Source organism: Pogona vitticeps, chromosome 1 (genome assembly GCF_051106095.1).
Source record: "Pogona vitticeps strain Pit_001003342236 chromosome 1, PviZW2.1, whole genome shotgun sequence".
Classification (NCBI taxonomy): Eukaryota; Metazoa; Chordata; class Lepidosauria; order Squamata; family Agamidae; genus Pogona; species Pogona vitticeps.
In genome coordinates, this window is record NC_135783.1 from 307489760 (window position 1) to 307509321 (window position 19562).

Below are 19562 nucleotides of genomic sequence, written 5' to 3' on the forward strand. Positions count from 1 at the left end.
GAAAACTAATATTGAAGATGTTTTACCTTCAGGTTAAATCATCAAAGAAGGAAGAAAAAAATTTACCTGTTCCAGTAGCTCCAAAACTGGTCATGGAGGTAGGCTTTGTGGCTGCACTCATCACCAAAAGAGGCTTTGCTTTCAATCCAATGAATGATATGCCCTTCTACAGCTGAAGAAAAAAAATGATATTAGTTTAAAATGAATGCACAATTACACAAGGTGAAATAAGCCATGCAGATGCTGATTTTGCAATCAGCAGTGGATTAGAAAATCTTCTTTAAAAAGAGATATCCTTCTAGCATTTGCCTTCTGCCCTCCTCCACCACCTTGCACTAACAAACTGTTAATTAATATTGACTAAACATTGGGAAGAATTTCCTGATACATAGTAAGCAATGTTTGGCAGCGTTACCTTATTTCTCAGTTATTCATCACACCCAATAATTTGCAGTAACTATTTCAAGTGCTTAATGCTGCCTACAATGGTACCCAGCCTGATAACAGAATCTAAAACTAGCCAGGCATCCCCTTCCTACTGGATTCAATAAGCCAAGGAGGACAAGACTCAACACATAAGAAATGCTGAACATGAAGAAACATCTTGTCTGCATTCCTAGAGACAAGAACTTAAACTCATCCAACACAACTCACTAGGTAATGTTCTTGGAAACTCCAATATAGAACTGTACTATGGGATCTTAAGCTGTGATAGATACAAGCAACTTTATCTTTGAAATGGCTATGAAATGGCTTGCAAACTTGTCACACTATTACACATCTTGAAGACATTCATGATCAGGGGGCTCAAATTGGGGACAAAAAGATGGCTCAAATACAGGCCTGGCTCTCGTACAGGGCAGGAGATTCTAACTGCTTGGAAAATGGGATTCTGGGAAAAACTTCATTGTGCTTGCAAAACTTCTTTCAGTCTGAAACAGTGGTACAGAATGGCCCTTCGAAATTTATTACCCCATGAGATGTTCCTTATGAAGAGATATGATGCTTAAGATTATTTCAACCATCACTAGAAAGAGGGAGGAACCAAGACAAATTAGAAAGCAGGAAATTTTAGGGGTGTCTATGGAACAAAAAGCCACTGCACCTTGAGAGAAGCATTCCTTCCCCCCACCACCACCTGTTCCTGATCCCTTTCCCTTCCTAAGGAAAAGAATTTTTCTTTCTCACTCATCCAGTCTTTCATTGACACACTCACTGTCACAGAACAAACTCAATAATATACTCCAGTGTTTGCTTTGATTCACCATTGATTCACTTGTGTGTTAGCTGCTGTCCTACAGTTCAAATGCATAGCGAGGTACTGCATGGACTGTTTAAACAGGATCTTAGGTACAATTGTGTCAAAAGCCCAGGATATTCTCACAGAGTGACCAGGGCACTGTCAGGATCATTGCTGATCTGTGTAGGAAAGTTACCCCAGAACGCCCTGGAATGTTGTGCTCCTTGAACTAAGATGGAATATAAATAAATAAGGAAACACTAAAATACAGCAAGAATCTCAAGATGGGTTCACAGTGCCACAACTGTACATAAAAATCTAGTAAAATTTAAAACTCACAGGAGATAGCTAACCAACTCCAATAATTGTGCTGGAACTGAACTCTGGGAATTGGTCAAATGCTCCAAACACTTGCAGAATCATAAACTATGTCAGACATAGATTGAAATAAATTAAGGAAGACTAGCCATCACATGGGCTAGCATTTAAGAGTGTATCAAACTCAAGGTGTTCCTGTTAATTCACTTACAATACTAATGCAGGTGCTTAACATACCTGAAGAAATGTACACCTCCCTTTCTCTGCAGCAGCTCTGTAATTCTTCCCCTGTGGCTAGAAGCCAGTGGGGTCCATCGGGATGTCTTTGATATAACTGCCATTTTCAAGATGCCCTTTTGGTTCCCATTGTGCAAACTATCATTTGCACCATGGCAGTTAATGCACATTCTTATATTTGAGCATGTGGCTAGATTTCTGAGAAACTATGGTTCACATTTGCCTTGAGAAGGAATAATAAATTAACTTTTCCCTTCAACAAGTAAAGGGATAAATTTAAGATATTTTTATCAGTTCAACAGTTTAGAAATTTGAATAAATGCTTTTGGAACAGAAGTAGGTTTGTTCATAGATGAGGGTCTTAGGTTGGTTTAGAAGACTGCATTTGACTTGGTACTTGCAATTCAACACTCTTTTCTCCCAGAAACAAATCTTAACAGCGATTGCTTCATTACTGTGAATATCTAATATCCTGTTATGATCATCCTGTAATACCATCAAGAACTGTAGCATTTCAATATAAAGAATTCACTACAAAAGCTAAAAACTCACCAATTGGCACTTCTAATATGAAATCTGGTGTTTTGTCATAACCCTTCGCACGTAACTGATCTTCAGCTATATGGAGAATAAATGTTATAAACAATAGTATTATTCTATTAACCAGATAGCAGAATAATTAATTTTCTTTTGAACAGAGGTACGGAATTACTAATGCACTCATACATATCTTTCTTATGCATGCAATGCTGTGTCAGATTAAATGAACCTTCTTAGCAAACCTGAAACATGAATATAAAAATGCTTCTTTGTCATCTCTGCATTTTTATGTCTTCATTATAAACATCATTAATTCAACTTGTCACACAGTACTTTGTTACTGAAAAATATTCAAAATAAAGAAATATCTCAGTTGACTAAATCTCTCTGAAAGTAACTTTAAGAAATAGCAAGTATGATCACAATGAAGACATGTTGCACTTTCTCTTCAATTTATATATATGTCAGAAATGAATATAAAATCTATTCATTGAAAAGTGATTACAGATAGAAGAGTCATCCCAGTAAGCATGGCATCCATCCTTGTGCTGGTAGAAGAGAGCTTACAGAAGCTGTTGCTCACTCTCTAATTCTATAGATGCATTCAGAGCTTCCTAAAATGGTACATAGGTTGGAAATCCTTGTGAACAGGGTGACCACTGATGATTTTTCTAAATCAAGAAAAGGCACTTCATCCACAAGTCCATTTCCAATTGGTATTGCTGTTATAAGTGTGTGCACTCTGTGCCATCAAGTCAGAACTGAGAGCAACCCTAATAGAGTTTTCAAGGTAAATGAGACATTTAAGGAGTGGTTTTTACTAGTTCTACTCCTCCAGTGAATTTCCATGGTCACGTGGGGATTCAAACCCTGCTCTACTGAGTCCTAGTCCATCACTCTATCCAGCACGCTACACTGGTACTGTCCTATTAATTTTCCTGGAAAGCAGAGGGATGTGCTGGTCTACACCTTTCCTCAGGTAGTTTGCCTACTTTTCATATCCTCCATCCATCACAAGTGCCGTACAGTGCAATAGGAACCAAGGCACCTCCCATCTGACTAGTCCCATATGAATCTTCTTAGTTTATTTGCAGTGGAGAAGAATAGTGCAAAAGTGGGATAGGATCCTGAAAACTGGCTTTTATATATTATTTTGAAAGCTTCAGGAGTTTTCAAACCATTTCTTTTGCTAAAGTCATACCCCAAGAAATTCTGAATATTATAAAGTAGACATATTATAGATGAAAACAATATACTAGTCCTAATGTATGCTTTAAAAATATTTCAGATCATAATATGCAAATGCCATCAATTTGCCCTTTGAAGATATTTTCTCTTCTTGTCCTGCCAATCCTACTGATTAGCAGGACAAGTGAATCTACAGGATAGAGTGAAGTACAGTTGTCAATAATTAAATTTGTGAAATATGTGTGTGTATGTTTTAAATGGGTTTTTCCATTTGGGGACAAATCCCTCTTTTCTGTTCAATTTCAAATTTATTGTAAGATCTTTTATTTAAAAATAAACCCTTTAAAACTGACACTTCACATTCAACACACTAAATGCAAAGGATATGAAACATATGCTTTACTTGGAAAGTTAAAAGAAAAAAGACAAATAGTTCTTGTAGCAACAATAATCATATAAGCTGAGGTTACTGAAGCATTCTAAAATAGTACTTGAATATAATGAACAACAATATCTTCATGTAGTTTAACACTGAACACCATCCTGATTAAAAACATAGGACAGGAAAATACACCTGTACAAAAATATGAGAAAATAAACATATTTCTAAAGAAGCTAGTGAATTTCTCATGTAGGAATTTTTCTTCAACATATAAAGCATTATGTAGTTAATATTTCTTATGCTTCTTTCTAAGTCTCTTAAGACCTAGATTATAGCTAATATCTCATGACACCAAAAGTAATACAGCAGCTGATATTAAAGCATTTTTCCAGCTACTTATTCTATAAAATATTAATTGCTAGCTTCTGCACATGCAGTATGGGGTATTAGATAACTGAGTTCCTGCTTAGGTCTAAATCAATGAAAGATAACATGTACTGCATCAATCATTTTTTCACCTCCCTTTACCACTTATTACAGGGCAACTGAAGAGGCTTCTTTTCCAAACAATTTCTGAAATTCCCAGTATTCATATATTCAACCATGATAGAAAATCTTACCTAAAAAAGACACATTTTTCTCCAAGAGGATTTCTTGCAGTAAGACTTCATGTTCATGTCCAATAGCACTGATGTTTTTTTAAGGAAGGAAGACTGTACATGTTTGAAACAACACAACAACCTGCGTACTTGTAACCATGTTTCTTTGAATGGCTATCTGTGAACGTACAGGGGTCTGGTAGTTGTCCATAGCCATGCTTGGAATCTTCCAGAGCTGAGAAGCTTTTGGTCAAAATTCTGCCCACACCCTTCAGTGTGTATTTTGTAGGTATTCCTCAGCAACATCTTCTCAGTTTTCATCCACTGCCAGGCAATGGAACTCAGAGCAAGGAGGGAACCAACAGAGGAGGAGGGTGGGTTTTTGTGAGTTCAAAGATGTCTACTTGAAAATACAGTTACAAGAACAAACTAATTCTTCTTTGTGGCCTATGTGAGTCACACATAGCTTACTGGGCAGAGGAGGGAAGTGTTGTGCAAGGATGAATAATAGAATTGTCCTCAGGAAGGAGTCGTCAGCCTAAGCCAGTGCATCCAACTGATAGTGATGAACATGGAGGGTTGAAACTATGTAGCAGCTTGACAGATCCAATATTGGGATATTATGAAAAGGGTCCTAAAGGTACCTCTGACACTGTCAGGGATAGGAAGACAAGCCATTTGATATGCCAGAAGTCTGGAAACAGAGATTAAAATGGTAATCCCTTACTAGGAGTCCTGTAGAAAATGAGGAAGAAGGGGGATTTCCTCAAGGAATCCAAATAACTAACAGTAAAGGCTAATGCCCTGTTGAAGCAAAATAGACAATCCCCTTTTTTGATCTACCAATACACATGATCCATCTCCTTCCGATTATATGCTTTGTCCTATAGGACATAGTATAATAATGGGCTCGTTCAGTAGAAATAGTTACCTCTCTCCCCTGAAGTGATAAAAGCTGAATATTTCCTTCCCAAAGCAAAGCTTGCAAGCATGCAAGGTCAAGAGAGCTGTAAACCCACAGAGTCTGGGACGAAGAGTGAAAAAGCCTGAAGGAAGTAGCTAGCAGCGTAAAATTTCAATGATGAGATAACAGAAGGGGAAGGTCCTCACAGTAAACCTATTAAGCCTTTCTGAATAACATCTTATGTTCAGTGTTACACATTGTATCACAAGAATGCACATCTAATGAAATGTAACCAAGATGTTTACAGAAATATGTTCCTGTCCCTCATTGTCCACCATTGAAGTGACAAAAACGTATCAAGGTTGCCTTTGAACACAACTTATGAATACATTTGCAGATCAGGCTGTTCATGAGAGCTGGAACTTTTCATTCCAGTGTGTTCTACTTGTTGTGAATTCATCCCTTTGTATTTCTATCATATTTGAGATGATTTGATTTGAGCCACGGAGGGCTCTTTCCATCTTCATTCTGCAGAACCTATCTTTCTTTGAATAAACCTCAATGCATATTTTCAAAGACAATTGTGTATGTTGGATTGGCTTCTTCCTTTTCTCTATCAGGTGCTTAAGATGGAACTTGCCAGAGGACCAAACCTGAGAATATTTTTATAAAACTGTGAACATCTAGCATGCGGTGATAACAGAGAAGTACTGTTCTGGTAGAAGGTTGGAAGAACCAAACCTTGCATCAGATGTATGGCAGACATCATTTTAGGGATAAAAAAGGTACTGCATCAAAGAACTACTTATCCCTATTAAAATCAAATAGGTCATCTCCACTTGTAAGGCACAAAGCTCCCTGTCTCTACACAAACAGCCACAAGGAATGAAACTTACCAGTATATGAGCTTTAAGTATCATGAAGTCACAGACACAAATGGTTTATTCATAAACTGGAATAGTACAACTGAGAGAAACCACTGAGGAGCTATTAGAACAACATCTGGAAAGGTGCACTTAAGGACTTTCAGGAATATTTTAATGAGAGGGTTTCAATGAAAGGGTTGATCAACTGGGTGTGTGATGTTGATGAACTCAGATTGCAATCAAATGCATCCTTAAAGAGGAAACAGATAAACTAGTTTCTTTAAAGATGCATATGAAATGAAAAACTGTGGACAAACCACAAGGAAGTTAGAGAATGCTCTCAATTTTCTTTCGTATGAGGAAAGAGTAAAGGGCTAAAAGAACGTTCTTAGCTTTGTCAGGGATGGTGGCTGTCAACAGAACCTCCAATCTGTCAGGCAAAGTACTGTATAGCTAGATTCAAATGACCAGTGAGACCTGTTTGCTCTGTCAGAAGAACTGGCCACATCACTGAATTTGTGATAGGAGATTCATTAGAGGTGTGTGGTGAGTCAGAACTGCCTGCCCTACCACAAGGATATGAATATCATACCTACTACATCCTTTCTCACCCAAACAATGACACTCAAAATGAATGGAAATGACACAAGAGGAAAAGGAGGCTGCAGTTCCATTAGGCAAGGAATAAATACAACTCCTTCTGAGATTGGGCTCACTCTTGCTTTGCCACAATACCACCCACCCTGTTACAGTGGAAAGTGAACATACCTACCTCCAGTATGCCCCTCCTGAGAAAATGAAGACAGACTGCAGAGTGGCCAATTATGCATTAAGGAGAATGCCCTGTTAAGAGAATCACATGGGACACACTGATCCCACCAACAAATAAGGCAGATTAGAACAGAAAAATGTGCACCATGCTGCCTATGTAGCTTATGTTGTGCTACCTGTTACTGTTTGGAATATATGGTCCATGATGAGAATTCCAAATTTCTGACTTTAAGTAAAAAAGGAGCTTGAGGACACTGATGGGGTTGTGACACTCCTTGGAGGACTGCTAAGAATGAATATAAAGGCCCAAATAATGTACTCCCCAACCAGACAGCAAGGTATTTGTCATCTGTCATCAGAGAGCTGAAGAGACAGTAAGTGAAGAGATGCTTAATGTTAAGATGAAGATGGTGAGGGCAGCTGAAAATATGGATCTTCCTATCTGCTCTCTAATCAAAGGCACATATGAACCAGAGCAGAACTGCATGAAGGCATAGCTGGACAAATGCTGTTGATGCAACCATGAGACCCAGGAGTCAATGACTAGTAAAAGCTGAAGAAAATGACTCAATGGCCATGCAGAATGCTTTACTAGCTAAGATTTCTGCCGCACTGGAGGGAAGGGAAAGGTGGAGTTACTATGAGGTCCCAATGAGTTCCAGAGTAAAGGGTGGAAAGAGAGGGATGAAAATGTAATTTCTGCTTGTTGATCTGCAGTCTAAGGCTCTCAAGAAACTTAAGGATGAGTTGGATAGATGGCTGGTGTCTGCTCACATATTACATCTCTTACGACACCGCCTAAGCAAACAGCATCATCAGTTGTAAGTATAAGAAAACCTTGTGATATGATTGAAAGGATCATATAAAGGCATGTGTGACAGATGAAGGCACTGGAGCAGCTCATAACAATTGTGTAATGTGGAGGAAATCACTGACAATTGGAGTGGATCTAGGTATTAATGAACAGAATACTGGTTCATTCAAGACTGAAACAGAGCATGAATGATAACTCAAAGGGCTCACCCCAACGTTTGGTTGGAAGATGCTATAGAAATGCCACTATTAATGGGCATGTGAGATTGAGGTGCTGATAGATGCCCAGAAGTAGATGGCTGAGGTGGTGTCCAAGATGGTGTAAATAAAGCTCTTGATAGTGACAAGACACCATTAAGTTACCGAGAAATGAAAGCTTCTTACAGATCTTGGTCAATACCATGTGCAAGGGCTGGTTTAAACTGGCTTTGACAAACCTCAGTTTTGATTGAGATGAAGTCCTTGTTTGGTGAACAATTTGCAAATCAAACAAAATTGAGAGGGATGGACTCCATACAAAAAATGGCATTTGGACTGATCATCTGTAGGGGAAATTTTACCTCCATGACTGGTACAGTTTTCAAAAAAGGGCTATGGAAACCACATGCCCTGGAGAAAGACCAGAAAAGGGAGGGGGGGAACAGGAAATGAAGAATTATTTATAAGAAAAGAATCATTTTTGAAAAAACAAAGAAGGTTCCATTCTTCAATGAGAAACTGAGAGAATATGTTCCAAAGTGTGTCACTCTGACAGTGGCCAAAAGGAATGGAAAAACGTGGAGTTAAGGGTCACATAGGTGTATACTCTGAAAGATGGAAGAGGGATTTATATAAATAAATACTCAGCTCTAAAAGATTCTGGGTGTGCTCTGAGCATATTCAAGACCTCATGCAGCACAGAGACCACAAAGAAGAAATTCGGTTCAGAGTTGTATAGTATTTTATTGCTGAATAAACTGATCTAGAATTGAATACTGACTAGGTAACAGGCATTTCCAACCAAACCTTTTAATGTGAAGCCATTTTTTTCAAGTATCATCACAGATACGTGAAATGACTGATTTTTGGTAGTATGATGTGCACAATCAGGTTAATAGAAACAGCAAAAAGTATTCTTTGCACATGCACTTGGACACTGGAGAAGGCCACAAGCACAAATAACAGATCATTTTTGTATCTGCTTGGAGACGAAATTTCAGCAGGCTCTATTTTCTCATCTCTACGCTTAGATTTTTTTTCTTCTACTCTACTACTACAATAGTTATAATTCTCCTTTGTATTTGGATAGATTGTCTTAATAGAAAGCAATAGAATCTCTTTCTATACTTGCTGCTAAATTTAACTCTAGCTTTTGGTAGTCAAAGCAATAGATGTGATCAAGCTGCCTGATTTTTTTAAGACAGGGGTCCCCAACTCCAAGTCTGCAGCCTGGTGCTGGTTCATGGCCATGGAAGGATCGGGCTGCGGAGACAGATCTCCCGCCTCCTGCATGCACTCCCTCCATGCACCACACCTGCATGCATGGCCTGCCACCTGCACGCATGCGTGCCCCACGCACCCGTGAGCGTGCCTCTCCCCTCCGTGCATGCGCATAAGCACATCCCTCCACGAACACGACCCTCCCCTCCGTGTAGGTGCACAAACATGCCCCACCCACCCATGAGTACGCCCCCCCACAGGCCCTCCCACCAGTCCATGATTCAGAAAGGTTGGAGGTCACTGCTTTAAGGCGTAGAGTAGACATTCTTACTGTAGTTACAATGTAACCATTTTGTTATGCAAATATATAAGCCTGAACCTTTTTGGGTTTTTCACATATGCATAACCAAAAGTCCTAGTGGCTAACTGAAGATGCTGACTGTGTGCCTGGTTATGCAACCAGCATGTGACCAGACATGGAACTTGCACCTTGTCAATTAGCTGCAAATAGTTGCCACAATTTCTGCATTTTTACTTACACATTAGTTGGGTGGAAACCCCAGCAGGATTCTGACCATAATAGATGCTAACGGCAAAAAGTTCTAGTGAAGGCTTTAGAAATCTATTTCACCTGGAAAATTATCAAAGCATATCTCTATCACGTGACTTACATCTATAATTAAGAAGTACTTTTTAAAAAATAATCTACACAAGCTTGTTTTATTTGACTCTAAACATTTTAGGCATGAATAGACTTCTCATTATTATTATATTATTAATAATATAAACTTCTAAAATCATCTATAGCTGGAATACAAACAGTTACAATAAATATATCATTGCAATGGAAGCCATGTTAGCATAATGACTATACTAAGTGAAGAAAATGAATGATGGGAAACTCATAACAAAAATTCTACAAATAAAATTTATAATGCACTATAAGCTGAAACACTTCAACTAGGTCTACAGTAGTACCTGTTATTGATGTATAGCACTGACCATGGGGTAAAACTTGTAAATAACCTCACAAGCCATTTTCTACTCTTGCTATCCAACAGAGTAGTTTCCCGTAAGCATCCAAACTATTACTGAAAAATAGCCTCCTGGCATTTACAAAGAGGTTGACTTCATACTTTAGCCCATGCATACATAATTAGATAGTTGTATTTAAAATCAATATGCAATCCTTACAAGACATTATGCTTTTAAAACCTTAGATTTAAATTGATTTTAAGCTACTTTGTATGCCTTAAAATTAACAACTAATTCAGCAACACATAGTCACAAATAATGCTTTCTTTAAAAAAAACTCATTTATAACAACCTTCTATGACTGAAAACATAAGAAACAAAAGAAACCAACACAAGAACACCACTTTTAGATATTTGTTTACAGAATATCACATGAAAACTGATTTGAATTAAAAAAAATAATGTAGATAAAAACCCCAAATGTGGTATGTTTTAGCCAAAGGATAAACTTAATAGCCCTATCCTGTACATCACTGCTATATTAGAGCAATAATATACAGTATTGTACCACATCCAGCTGGTGTGATGCAGCTGAGAATCACAGAACTATTCTGTGCTTTCATTTCCTGTGAAATCTGAAGATGCTTGAGCTTGGCTCCCAATATAACATCCTGGAATAAAGAAAGCCAAGTCAGGGGATGGAAGGCTGGGGAGATGCTGTAGGACAGACCCAAGGCCTTTATGGTTGAGCTGGGATTAGAATCCAGACTCTCATTATTTTGCTATTTAATATGTAGCTGGGAGAGAAGGCCTGTATTTTTTTAAATATATACATATGATATTAACCAAGGTAGTAGATGAAAAGTTTTGATACATCTTTGTCAGGGACACCATGGAAGGAATACATAATCAGCTATGCCACCTAGAAGCTCTTACATAGCTCTTCAGTATCTCTTGCTTCTGCATAAAACGGGTAGAGTTCAGACTTACTGGATCTCTGATTCCAATCAACCTAGAACACTGATGGAGTATAACTATAGTCCATGATCTCTGATTTGTCATTGCCCAAGTTGGAGATTGTCTCTATTGTCTCTATTGGGATTTATGCTTGTGCTCATGCATGAAAATATTCAATATATTCTTGAACAAGCTCTGAAAAATCCTGATCTCATGTGCAATTAAAGCACTGCATGAATGGAAGAGGGAAATAAGATTCTGCCTTTGTTTCTAAGGAGAGGTCCATCTGTACAACGACAGTGAGATGGGAAATGAAGGCCTGGAGATAGAGCTAGAATCTAAATAGTGGGTTGAGGGGGCACAGTCAATTACCTGCTGCATTAAATGAGCCATACACTCTACAGATTAAGAGATGCCCCACCTGCAGAGACTGAAACATCTGGTGCTTGCTGGCACTGGTTGCTGAGTCACAAACATGGAAGGAGAAGAAACTATGCTTTAAATAACCATTAAGGACACTGAAAAAACACCTGTTGAATCAGATGCCTCATAGCTCCCTCAAAACCTTTGTCAGGTTATTTCTATCCACCAGGAAAAACCAGAGCTTGCAGATTGATTCAACTGGTGAGACAACCCAACATCTTAAAATCAGAAACCATGAGTACATACAAATAAGATAGGAACATATGAAGTAAATTAATAATTTGTTTACTGGTTGATGATCGGGTTACCATACAGATGCCTTTAAAAGCTAAGGAAAGATGGAAACACATATAATCTGTTGTTTCAACATATCTATATGTTTCGTAGGAGAGCTGGATTGCCTCTGCCAGACTTGATTTTGTTCTATATCTTTAATTATTTATTTATTCAAAATATTTTACCCCACCTTTCACTTTAAAAAGGACCCAAGGCAGCTCACATCCTTAACAGATAACATTTAAAAGCTAACAAAAGTAAATACAGAAATATTGTATTTAAAAAAATTAAACAAACATTATATTAAAAATAATAAATAAGATCAATACAAAAAACACATTTTAAAGTAAGTAGGAACAACAATCCATTAAAAAACCCCTCTCAGACAGCCAGTTGTTGTAGTTGTAGTAAAATATTCTGCTCATTTCGAGAAAGTGACAGATTTTTTTAAAAAATCTTCTGGACATACAGAGAAACCACTTAAAACTGCAATAAAGATCACACTAAGGCATGAGAAAAAAAATCAGAGTGGGAAGAAGGAATTCACACACACACACACACACACACACACACACTTTATCTCTCCATCTGTGTATAACTGCAGATATACATTCTGAATCAAAATCAGAGAATTTTAATCAAGAGACCTTACATTGGGTTCCCTATCTCCAGGTATACTCATGATTAAAAATTATTACACTTTACCCTAACATTATTTGCCTTGTATTATTAAACAAAAAGATCTGTGAAAATAATCAAATCAATAATCAAAGGTATTGTTCATTGACAAATGTAATATATCAAAACAGGGTGATTCATGGTATGTTGGTCCCTCAAAAGAAGTGGAAGTTTACTTAAAGACAGTCTTAACATGCACGCTTTTGGTCCTTGTCCTACTGGAACTTGCACTGTAAACTTCCCAAACCTCAAGTTTTCCCAAGAATATCCCAGGAACAAGAAAGATAAGATGTAATACTCTTCTAATCATGACTAGATCTGGAACAAACTTAGAAGATGATGTCCTTACTAATTCAGAGATTACTGGGTATTCCATTTATCATTAGTCCCAGACAGCTTGGCCAAAGAAGAAGCACAATGGAAACAGTAATGCAGCACAACCTGGAGGGCCAAATGTTCTCCACCTCTGCTCTAGACAAGAAGAGATATTCCAGTTTGTGGATTTGAATAGACTTAGAAGTTGCTTTATTCACTTTTGTAAACTAAGAACTCTGTAGAGCTCTATGTTTGGAGCATTTCACAGCTGTTTATAGAGTTCTGGCACTTCTATGTTTTCACTAACTAGCTTAAAATGTACTGTACCTTTTGAACAGATGCAAGAGTTGGGCACTGGCAAGTCAGATACTATCACTTTTAGATTAAAATCACAGTTTCAAATACACACTGCACAATGGCAAAGGCTAAACAGTTAAGAGTTCTAATAAATGCGTATGTTGTGATAGCTAATAATTTAATACACGATTGTGTATTTCTGCTGATAGCAAAAGGATTACATCTAAACACAGGAAATATACATCGGCTGAACTGACAACTTTCATATGGCATGTATGATGTTAGTTAAACAGCATAAGAGACTGGGTCTGCAGTGACCCTATCGCAGTTGACTGAATGTAAAATAGAAGAATACTGTATGTCTTTGGTGAAGCAGAAATTTATGTCAGGTTAAAGCTAGACACATCTCCTCCACTGAGTATGAGCTCATCAACTGTGTACCTAAAATTTTATGGGAAAGGATACTGTTTGATGCAGTCCACCAGTGGTCCATAACAACAGTCATTGACAATACACTGCAGACAAATAAGGAGAGTAGTGCTATTATGGGGAACGGCAGAACTATCACAGTTAAACAGACCAATTGTTTTCTTTCTAAGTGCGATCACAAGCATTTTATATACTATATATTCACAGAAATCACATGCTTTTGGTTCCATATAAAAATAAAACATTTAACAGTAAAATGCGCTCGTCACAACTATTGCATTTCCGTTTATGCTTTGCTTGACCTCAGTGATAGATTATCATGACACTAATCAAATGAAGTTTAAAATCTTTTACACTGCTAGGTAGATAACAGCATTGCCAGTGAAAAAAAAGATGACTGTGATGAATACCTGATAGACCTGGTTGGCTAAGACTCCATCTGGAATCTGAGAAGGGTCTCGCAGCATACTGTTTATAAGAGTTTTGGAAGCTGTGGAAGAAGAAGATGATACTGTAAGTGTTGCTGTAAACATGTCACTAACCAGCTGTCAAAGTATAAAAAAAAGAGAGAGACATGCTTGGGATGCGGATATAGGCTCTGCACATACCAGTACTTCTTGATTACACAATTGTAATATGAAATATGCAGTGGAAATACTATTCAGAAATGAATTGCTCTTCGCATTTAATACTGTATGTTACAAACCCCAAAACTGAGAACTATCTTTAAGAACAGCTGAATGAGGGAGGAAAAGAAGGAGAGGGGGATGGAAACAACCTCTCTATTGCACACGTGTCTATATGCTTCTGGTAGCAAATTTTTCTAAATGAGCACCAGTCATTTCCTATTTTCTTTCTTTTTATTCTTGAATTACAAAATGTCAAAAACAGATATAAGTAAGCATGACCAGTATCTAAACTTTTCAAGTTCCCATTTTTAACACCGTCATATTTATCTAATTTAATGTACATCTAAACCAACAATGCAAAGAAATAGAGGAAAATAACAGAAAAGGAAAAACCAGAGATCTGTTCGGGAAAATTGGAGATATTAGAGGAAAATTTTGTGCAAAGATGGACATGATAAAAGACAAAAATGGGAGGGACCTCACAGAAGCAGAAGACATCAAGAAGAGGTGGCAAGAATACACAGAGGAATTATATCAGAAAGTTTTGGATATCCCGGACAACCCAGACAATATAGTTGCTGACCTAGAGCCAGACATCCTGGAGAGCGAAGTCAAGTGGGCCTTAGAAAGCCTGGCTAAAAACAAGGCCAGTGGAGGTGATGGCATTCCAGTCGAACTATTTAAAATCTTAAAGGATGATGCTGTTAAGGTGCTACATTCAATATGCCAACAAGTTTGGAAAACTCAACAGTGGCCAGAGGACTGGAAAAGATCAGTCTACATCCCAATACCAAAGAAGGGCAGTGCCAAAGAATGCTCCAACTACCGGACAATTGCACTCATCTCACACGCCAGCAAGGTTATGCTCAAAATCATACAAGGTAGGCTTCAGCAGTATGTGGACCGAGAACTCGCAGAAGTACAAGCGGGATTCCGAAGAGGCAGAGGAACTCGAGACCAAATTGCCAACATGCGCTGGATTATGGAGAAAGCCAGAGAGTTCCACAAAAACATCTACTTCTGCTTCATTGACTATGCAAAAGCCTTTGACTGTGTGGACCACAGCAAACTATGGCAAGTCCTAAAAGAAATGGGCGTGCCTGACCACCTTATCCATCTCCTGAGAAACCTATATGTGGGACAGGAAGCAACAGTTAGAACTGGATATGGAACAACGGATTGGTTCAAAATTGAGAAAGGAGTACAACAAGGCTATATACTGTCACCTTGCTTATTTAACTTATATGCAGAATACATCATGCGGAAGGCTGGACTGGAGGAATCCCAAGCTGGAATTAAGATTGCAGGAAGAAATATCAATAACCTTCGATATGCAGATGATACCACTCTGATGGCGGAAAGTGAGGAGGAACTAAAGAACCTTGTAATGAGGGTGAAAGACGAGAGTGCAAAAAACGGTCTGAAACTCAACATCAAAAAAACTAAGATCATGGCCACTGGTCCCATCACCTCCTGGGAAATAGAAGGGGAAGATATGGAGGCAGTGACAGATTTTATTTTCCTGGGCTCCATGATCACTGCAGATGGAGACAGCAGCCCCGAAATTAAAAGACGCCTGCTTCTTGGGAGGAAAGCAATGACAAACCTTGACAGCATCTTAAAAAGCAGAGACATCACCTTGCCAACAAAAGTCCGAATAGTCAAAGCTATGGTTTTTCCTGTAGTGTTGTATGGAAGTGAGAGCTGGACCATAAAGAAAGCTGACCGCCGAAGAATTGATGCCTTTGAATTGTGGTGCTGGAGGAGACTCTTGAGAGTTCCCTGGACTGCAAAGAGAACAAACCTATCAATTCTAAAGGAAATCAACCCCGAGTGCTCATTGGAAGGACAGATCCTGAAGCTGAGGCTCCAGTACTTTGGCCATCTCATGAGAAGAGAAGACTCCTTGGAAAAGACTTTGATGTTGGGAAAGTGTGAAGGCAAGAGGAAAAGGGGACAACCGAGGATGAGATGGTTGGACAGTGTCATCGAAGCAACCAACATGAATTTGACACAACTCCGGGAGGCGGTGGAGGATAGGAGGGCCTGGCGTGCTCTGGTCCATGGGGTCACGAAGAGTCAGACACGACTAAACGACTGAACAAAAACAAAACCATATTTATTCAATAGATTCCAAGACTCTCTGTGTGTATTATATAAATATCAATAGAAAAAGAAATTGTTTAAATAAAATGTAAATACAGTAAAAGAATATCATTCATTACAGATATCAGAAGGTAGCAGCACCATTTACCATGTAATCTTGCATCCAGCTATATATCTATCCAGTATGCATGAATGTCCAGGGTGGGGAATCAGTTGAGTAGTGACAACAGAGTTTTTACATAATTTTGGGTTAATTGCAATATAGTATAGCGACTAATATAGTATAGCAACTAATATAGTATAGCACCAGGGACGTGGTGGCGCTGCAGGCTAAACCGCAGAAGCCTGTGTTGCAGGGTCAGAAGACCAAGCAGTCGTAAGATCGAATCCATGTGACGGAGTGAGCGCCCGTCGCTTGTCCCAGCTCCCGCCAACCTAGCGGTTCGAAAGCATGCAAATGCGAGTAGATTAATAGCGACCACCTCGGTGGGAAGGTAACAGCGTTCCGTGTCTAAGTCGGAAGATTGTCTTCGGACAAAACGCTGGCTCTATGGCTTGGAAACGGGGATGAGCACCGCCCCCTAGAGTCGAACACAACTGGACAAAAATTGTCAAGGGGAACCTTTACCTTTTATAGCGACTAAGGGACTGTTGGAAAGGTGGATTTTTTAAAAAAAGAGGTAGTATGTTCTAAAAGTTGCAGGCATCAATGCCCTACCTAGTGTCCTATTCTGATTCCTCCCATATTCTATTCCTAATAAATATATCAACACCGGATCTTCTTGTCAGGCTATTCTTACCCAAGATCTACATGTCTGTATATGCTTATGGGGATCTACAGCAAATATAGCTGGAAGGATGTAGCTAAAAGAGGGTGGGGGAAAAACCTGAAGCTTCAGCAGGAGAGGAGAAATGCTACTAGACAAGGCTGAAATCAATAGAAAAGACTGCTGGAGAAGATCTATGTGTGTAGCGAAATTCCATAAATACCCTTAAAGGTAGAACTGTGGCTAGAGTGCTAGCAGAAGGCTGTCAGTAGGCTAAAGGTAACAATACATAGGGGACCCAGTGGAACTCTGACAAAGTCTGGAAGAAAGTTCCTTATGTATCCAAGCAAAAAGAATGAAAAACCAGAGAAGGTAATCTCAGCTGTCCTCCAGTTAATTCAAGGAGAAACCTAAAGTATTCTCGAAGGCTTTCACGTCCGGGATCTGATGGTTGTTGTGGGCTTTTCGGGCTCTCTGGCCGTGTTCTGAAGGTTCTTCTTCCTACCATTTTGCCAGTCTCTGTCGCTGATATCTTCAGAGGACATGAATCAGAACTCAGACAGACCAGAGCACAGAGTTCTGACTCCTGTCCTCTGAAGATGCCGGCCACAAAGACTGGGGAAACGTTAGGAAGAACAACCTTCAGAACATGGCCAAAGAGCCCGAAAAACCCACAACAACCAGAAACCTAAAGGATAGTGGGATCCCAACTTGACAGTATTATATGAGACCCAGGTTCGATACAAATATTTTGCACAAAGATGATGTACCCTTCTGTAATAATAATGCCAGCATGGTTGTACACCTTTTCATTTGCCACAGTAATGTTAAGCATATCAGTATTTATTTAATTTATGAAAATAATTGTTATTTCACTTAAATTTTGAATCAAGCAACTTAAATACACATGTATATATACATATTTATTAGAAAGTACACAGTGCTTATAAAATTGTAATAAACAACTAGCCAGAGCACAGATTATGAAGAATACACTATATTTTTCTTTGTTCTATCAAATAGTTTATAACTATTAAAAATAAAATGCAAAAATGTTTGTATTTTTTAAAACAGGACTCACTATAATATTTTATATAAGCTATGTTAGTTGAACATATGGGAATATAATTTTTTTTCAAGTTCTCAGTTGTGGCTGGGGAGTTTTCAATTACTTTCTTTAAGTTTTGCAAACATAGGGAAAGCCATAGCAGTAGTAATTAATAAAGTGCAGTCATTCATCAAACATCACATTCTATTTTTCTTGCTAAGTCCAGACTACATTTTGCTACTTCCAAAGAAATATTGCAAATGCTTAATACATCTTTTATTACCACTGTTTTAATCAAGATACTAAATAACAATTAAACCAGGCTAATTTGTCCAAATATTCATACTTTCGTAGTTCTATTATTTTCCCAGCTGTCTTCCCAAGTGATTTCAGCCTTGCCTGGCAATCTGATCTAGGATTCCATGCTGTTACACTTTATCGAGAGACTGGAAGACTTGATAAAGTGAACTCAACTGCTGATGTCCACTAGTACATTGCAACTAGAGTAGACCTATCCATCAAACCATTACCTGGTAATTCTCCACATCTCCACTCTATATTTATGGAAGACATTAAAGACTGTCCTATGATGTAATTAACAATGGAGTAATGATTTCTTAAGATTACACTGGAGTTAAGGAGTGCTTGAAATGCAGACAGTATTACCAATGAGCCTGTATATGCACACATTTGAGTGGTGTTTTTTTTTTGGGGGGGGTAGCTTTTACAAAAGGGGATTTGCCAGTAGAGAAAATCTTCTCCACTCCCCTTGCCCATTGTCCAGGTGAACAATTTAAGCAACAAAAAGTCTTATAATACAAGGGGACATTACCCCAGGTCTTCATATGCAATTAGCGGGAGCTGAAGTTCATGAAAGATGAAGACAAATAGAACATTTAGGCTTTGAGGTTCCAAAAAAATCTTCTGCAAGAATTGGTATAGCTACCTTTCTGAAAATTTTGAAATGTTCATTTCTTTACATTTTCTGAACCTCTAGTAGATCGTTCCTGCCATGGCCTTAGGACTTAGGTCAAGCTGTATTCAAATCCCTACCTGGCATGAAATGTACTGAGTGATCCATACAGACACACACTGTCAACCTGCTCTACATCAGAGAACTGCTGTAAGCATAAAGTAAGGAAGAAGAAAGCTGTGTATATGAAGGAAAGGTGGGACAGAAAAATAATAAATAGATCTTTGCACAAAAAGAAAATGATCTGCCTCACTGCAGCTTCCTGTAGATTTCATAGTACAGTTTCTTGAATTGGCACTTTCAGCTGTATTGGAGTTGTAGACATATGAGAAAGGCTACCATTGGTATAAGACCAGAAATCTTCAAAGGGCAGGGCAGGCAAACAGGTTTCAAGCAGTGATAACATCTCAGT

General features: G+C 38.4%; 1 protein-coding gene across 7 annotated transcripts in view; it reads right to left on the reverse strand.

The window, feature by feature from the left end:
• Positions 1-19562, reverse strand: part of CDIN1 (CDAN1 interacting nuclease 1) — a 186888-nt gene that overhangs the window by 69479 nt on the left and 97847 nt on the right. For all 7 annotated transcript variants that reach the window (XR_012082578.2, XM_020809828.3, XM_020809827.3 and 4 more), the window contains 5 exons: positions 14038-14117; positions 13664-13713; positions 4526-4593; positions 2348-2413; positions 67-172 (listed from right to left, as the gene is read on the reverse strand). Coding sequence is in view for 6 of the 7 variants with exons in the window: in XM_020809828.3 (XP_020665487.1) it covers positions 67-172; positions 2348-2413; positions 4526-4593; positions 13664-13713; positions 14038-14117 (370 nt within the window). In the remaining variant the exon portion in view is untranslated. The remainder of the gene's footprint in view (positions 1-66; positions 173-2347; positions 2414-4525; positions 4594-13663; positions 13714-14037; positions 14118-19562) is intronic.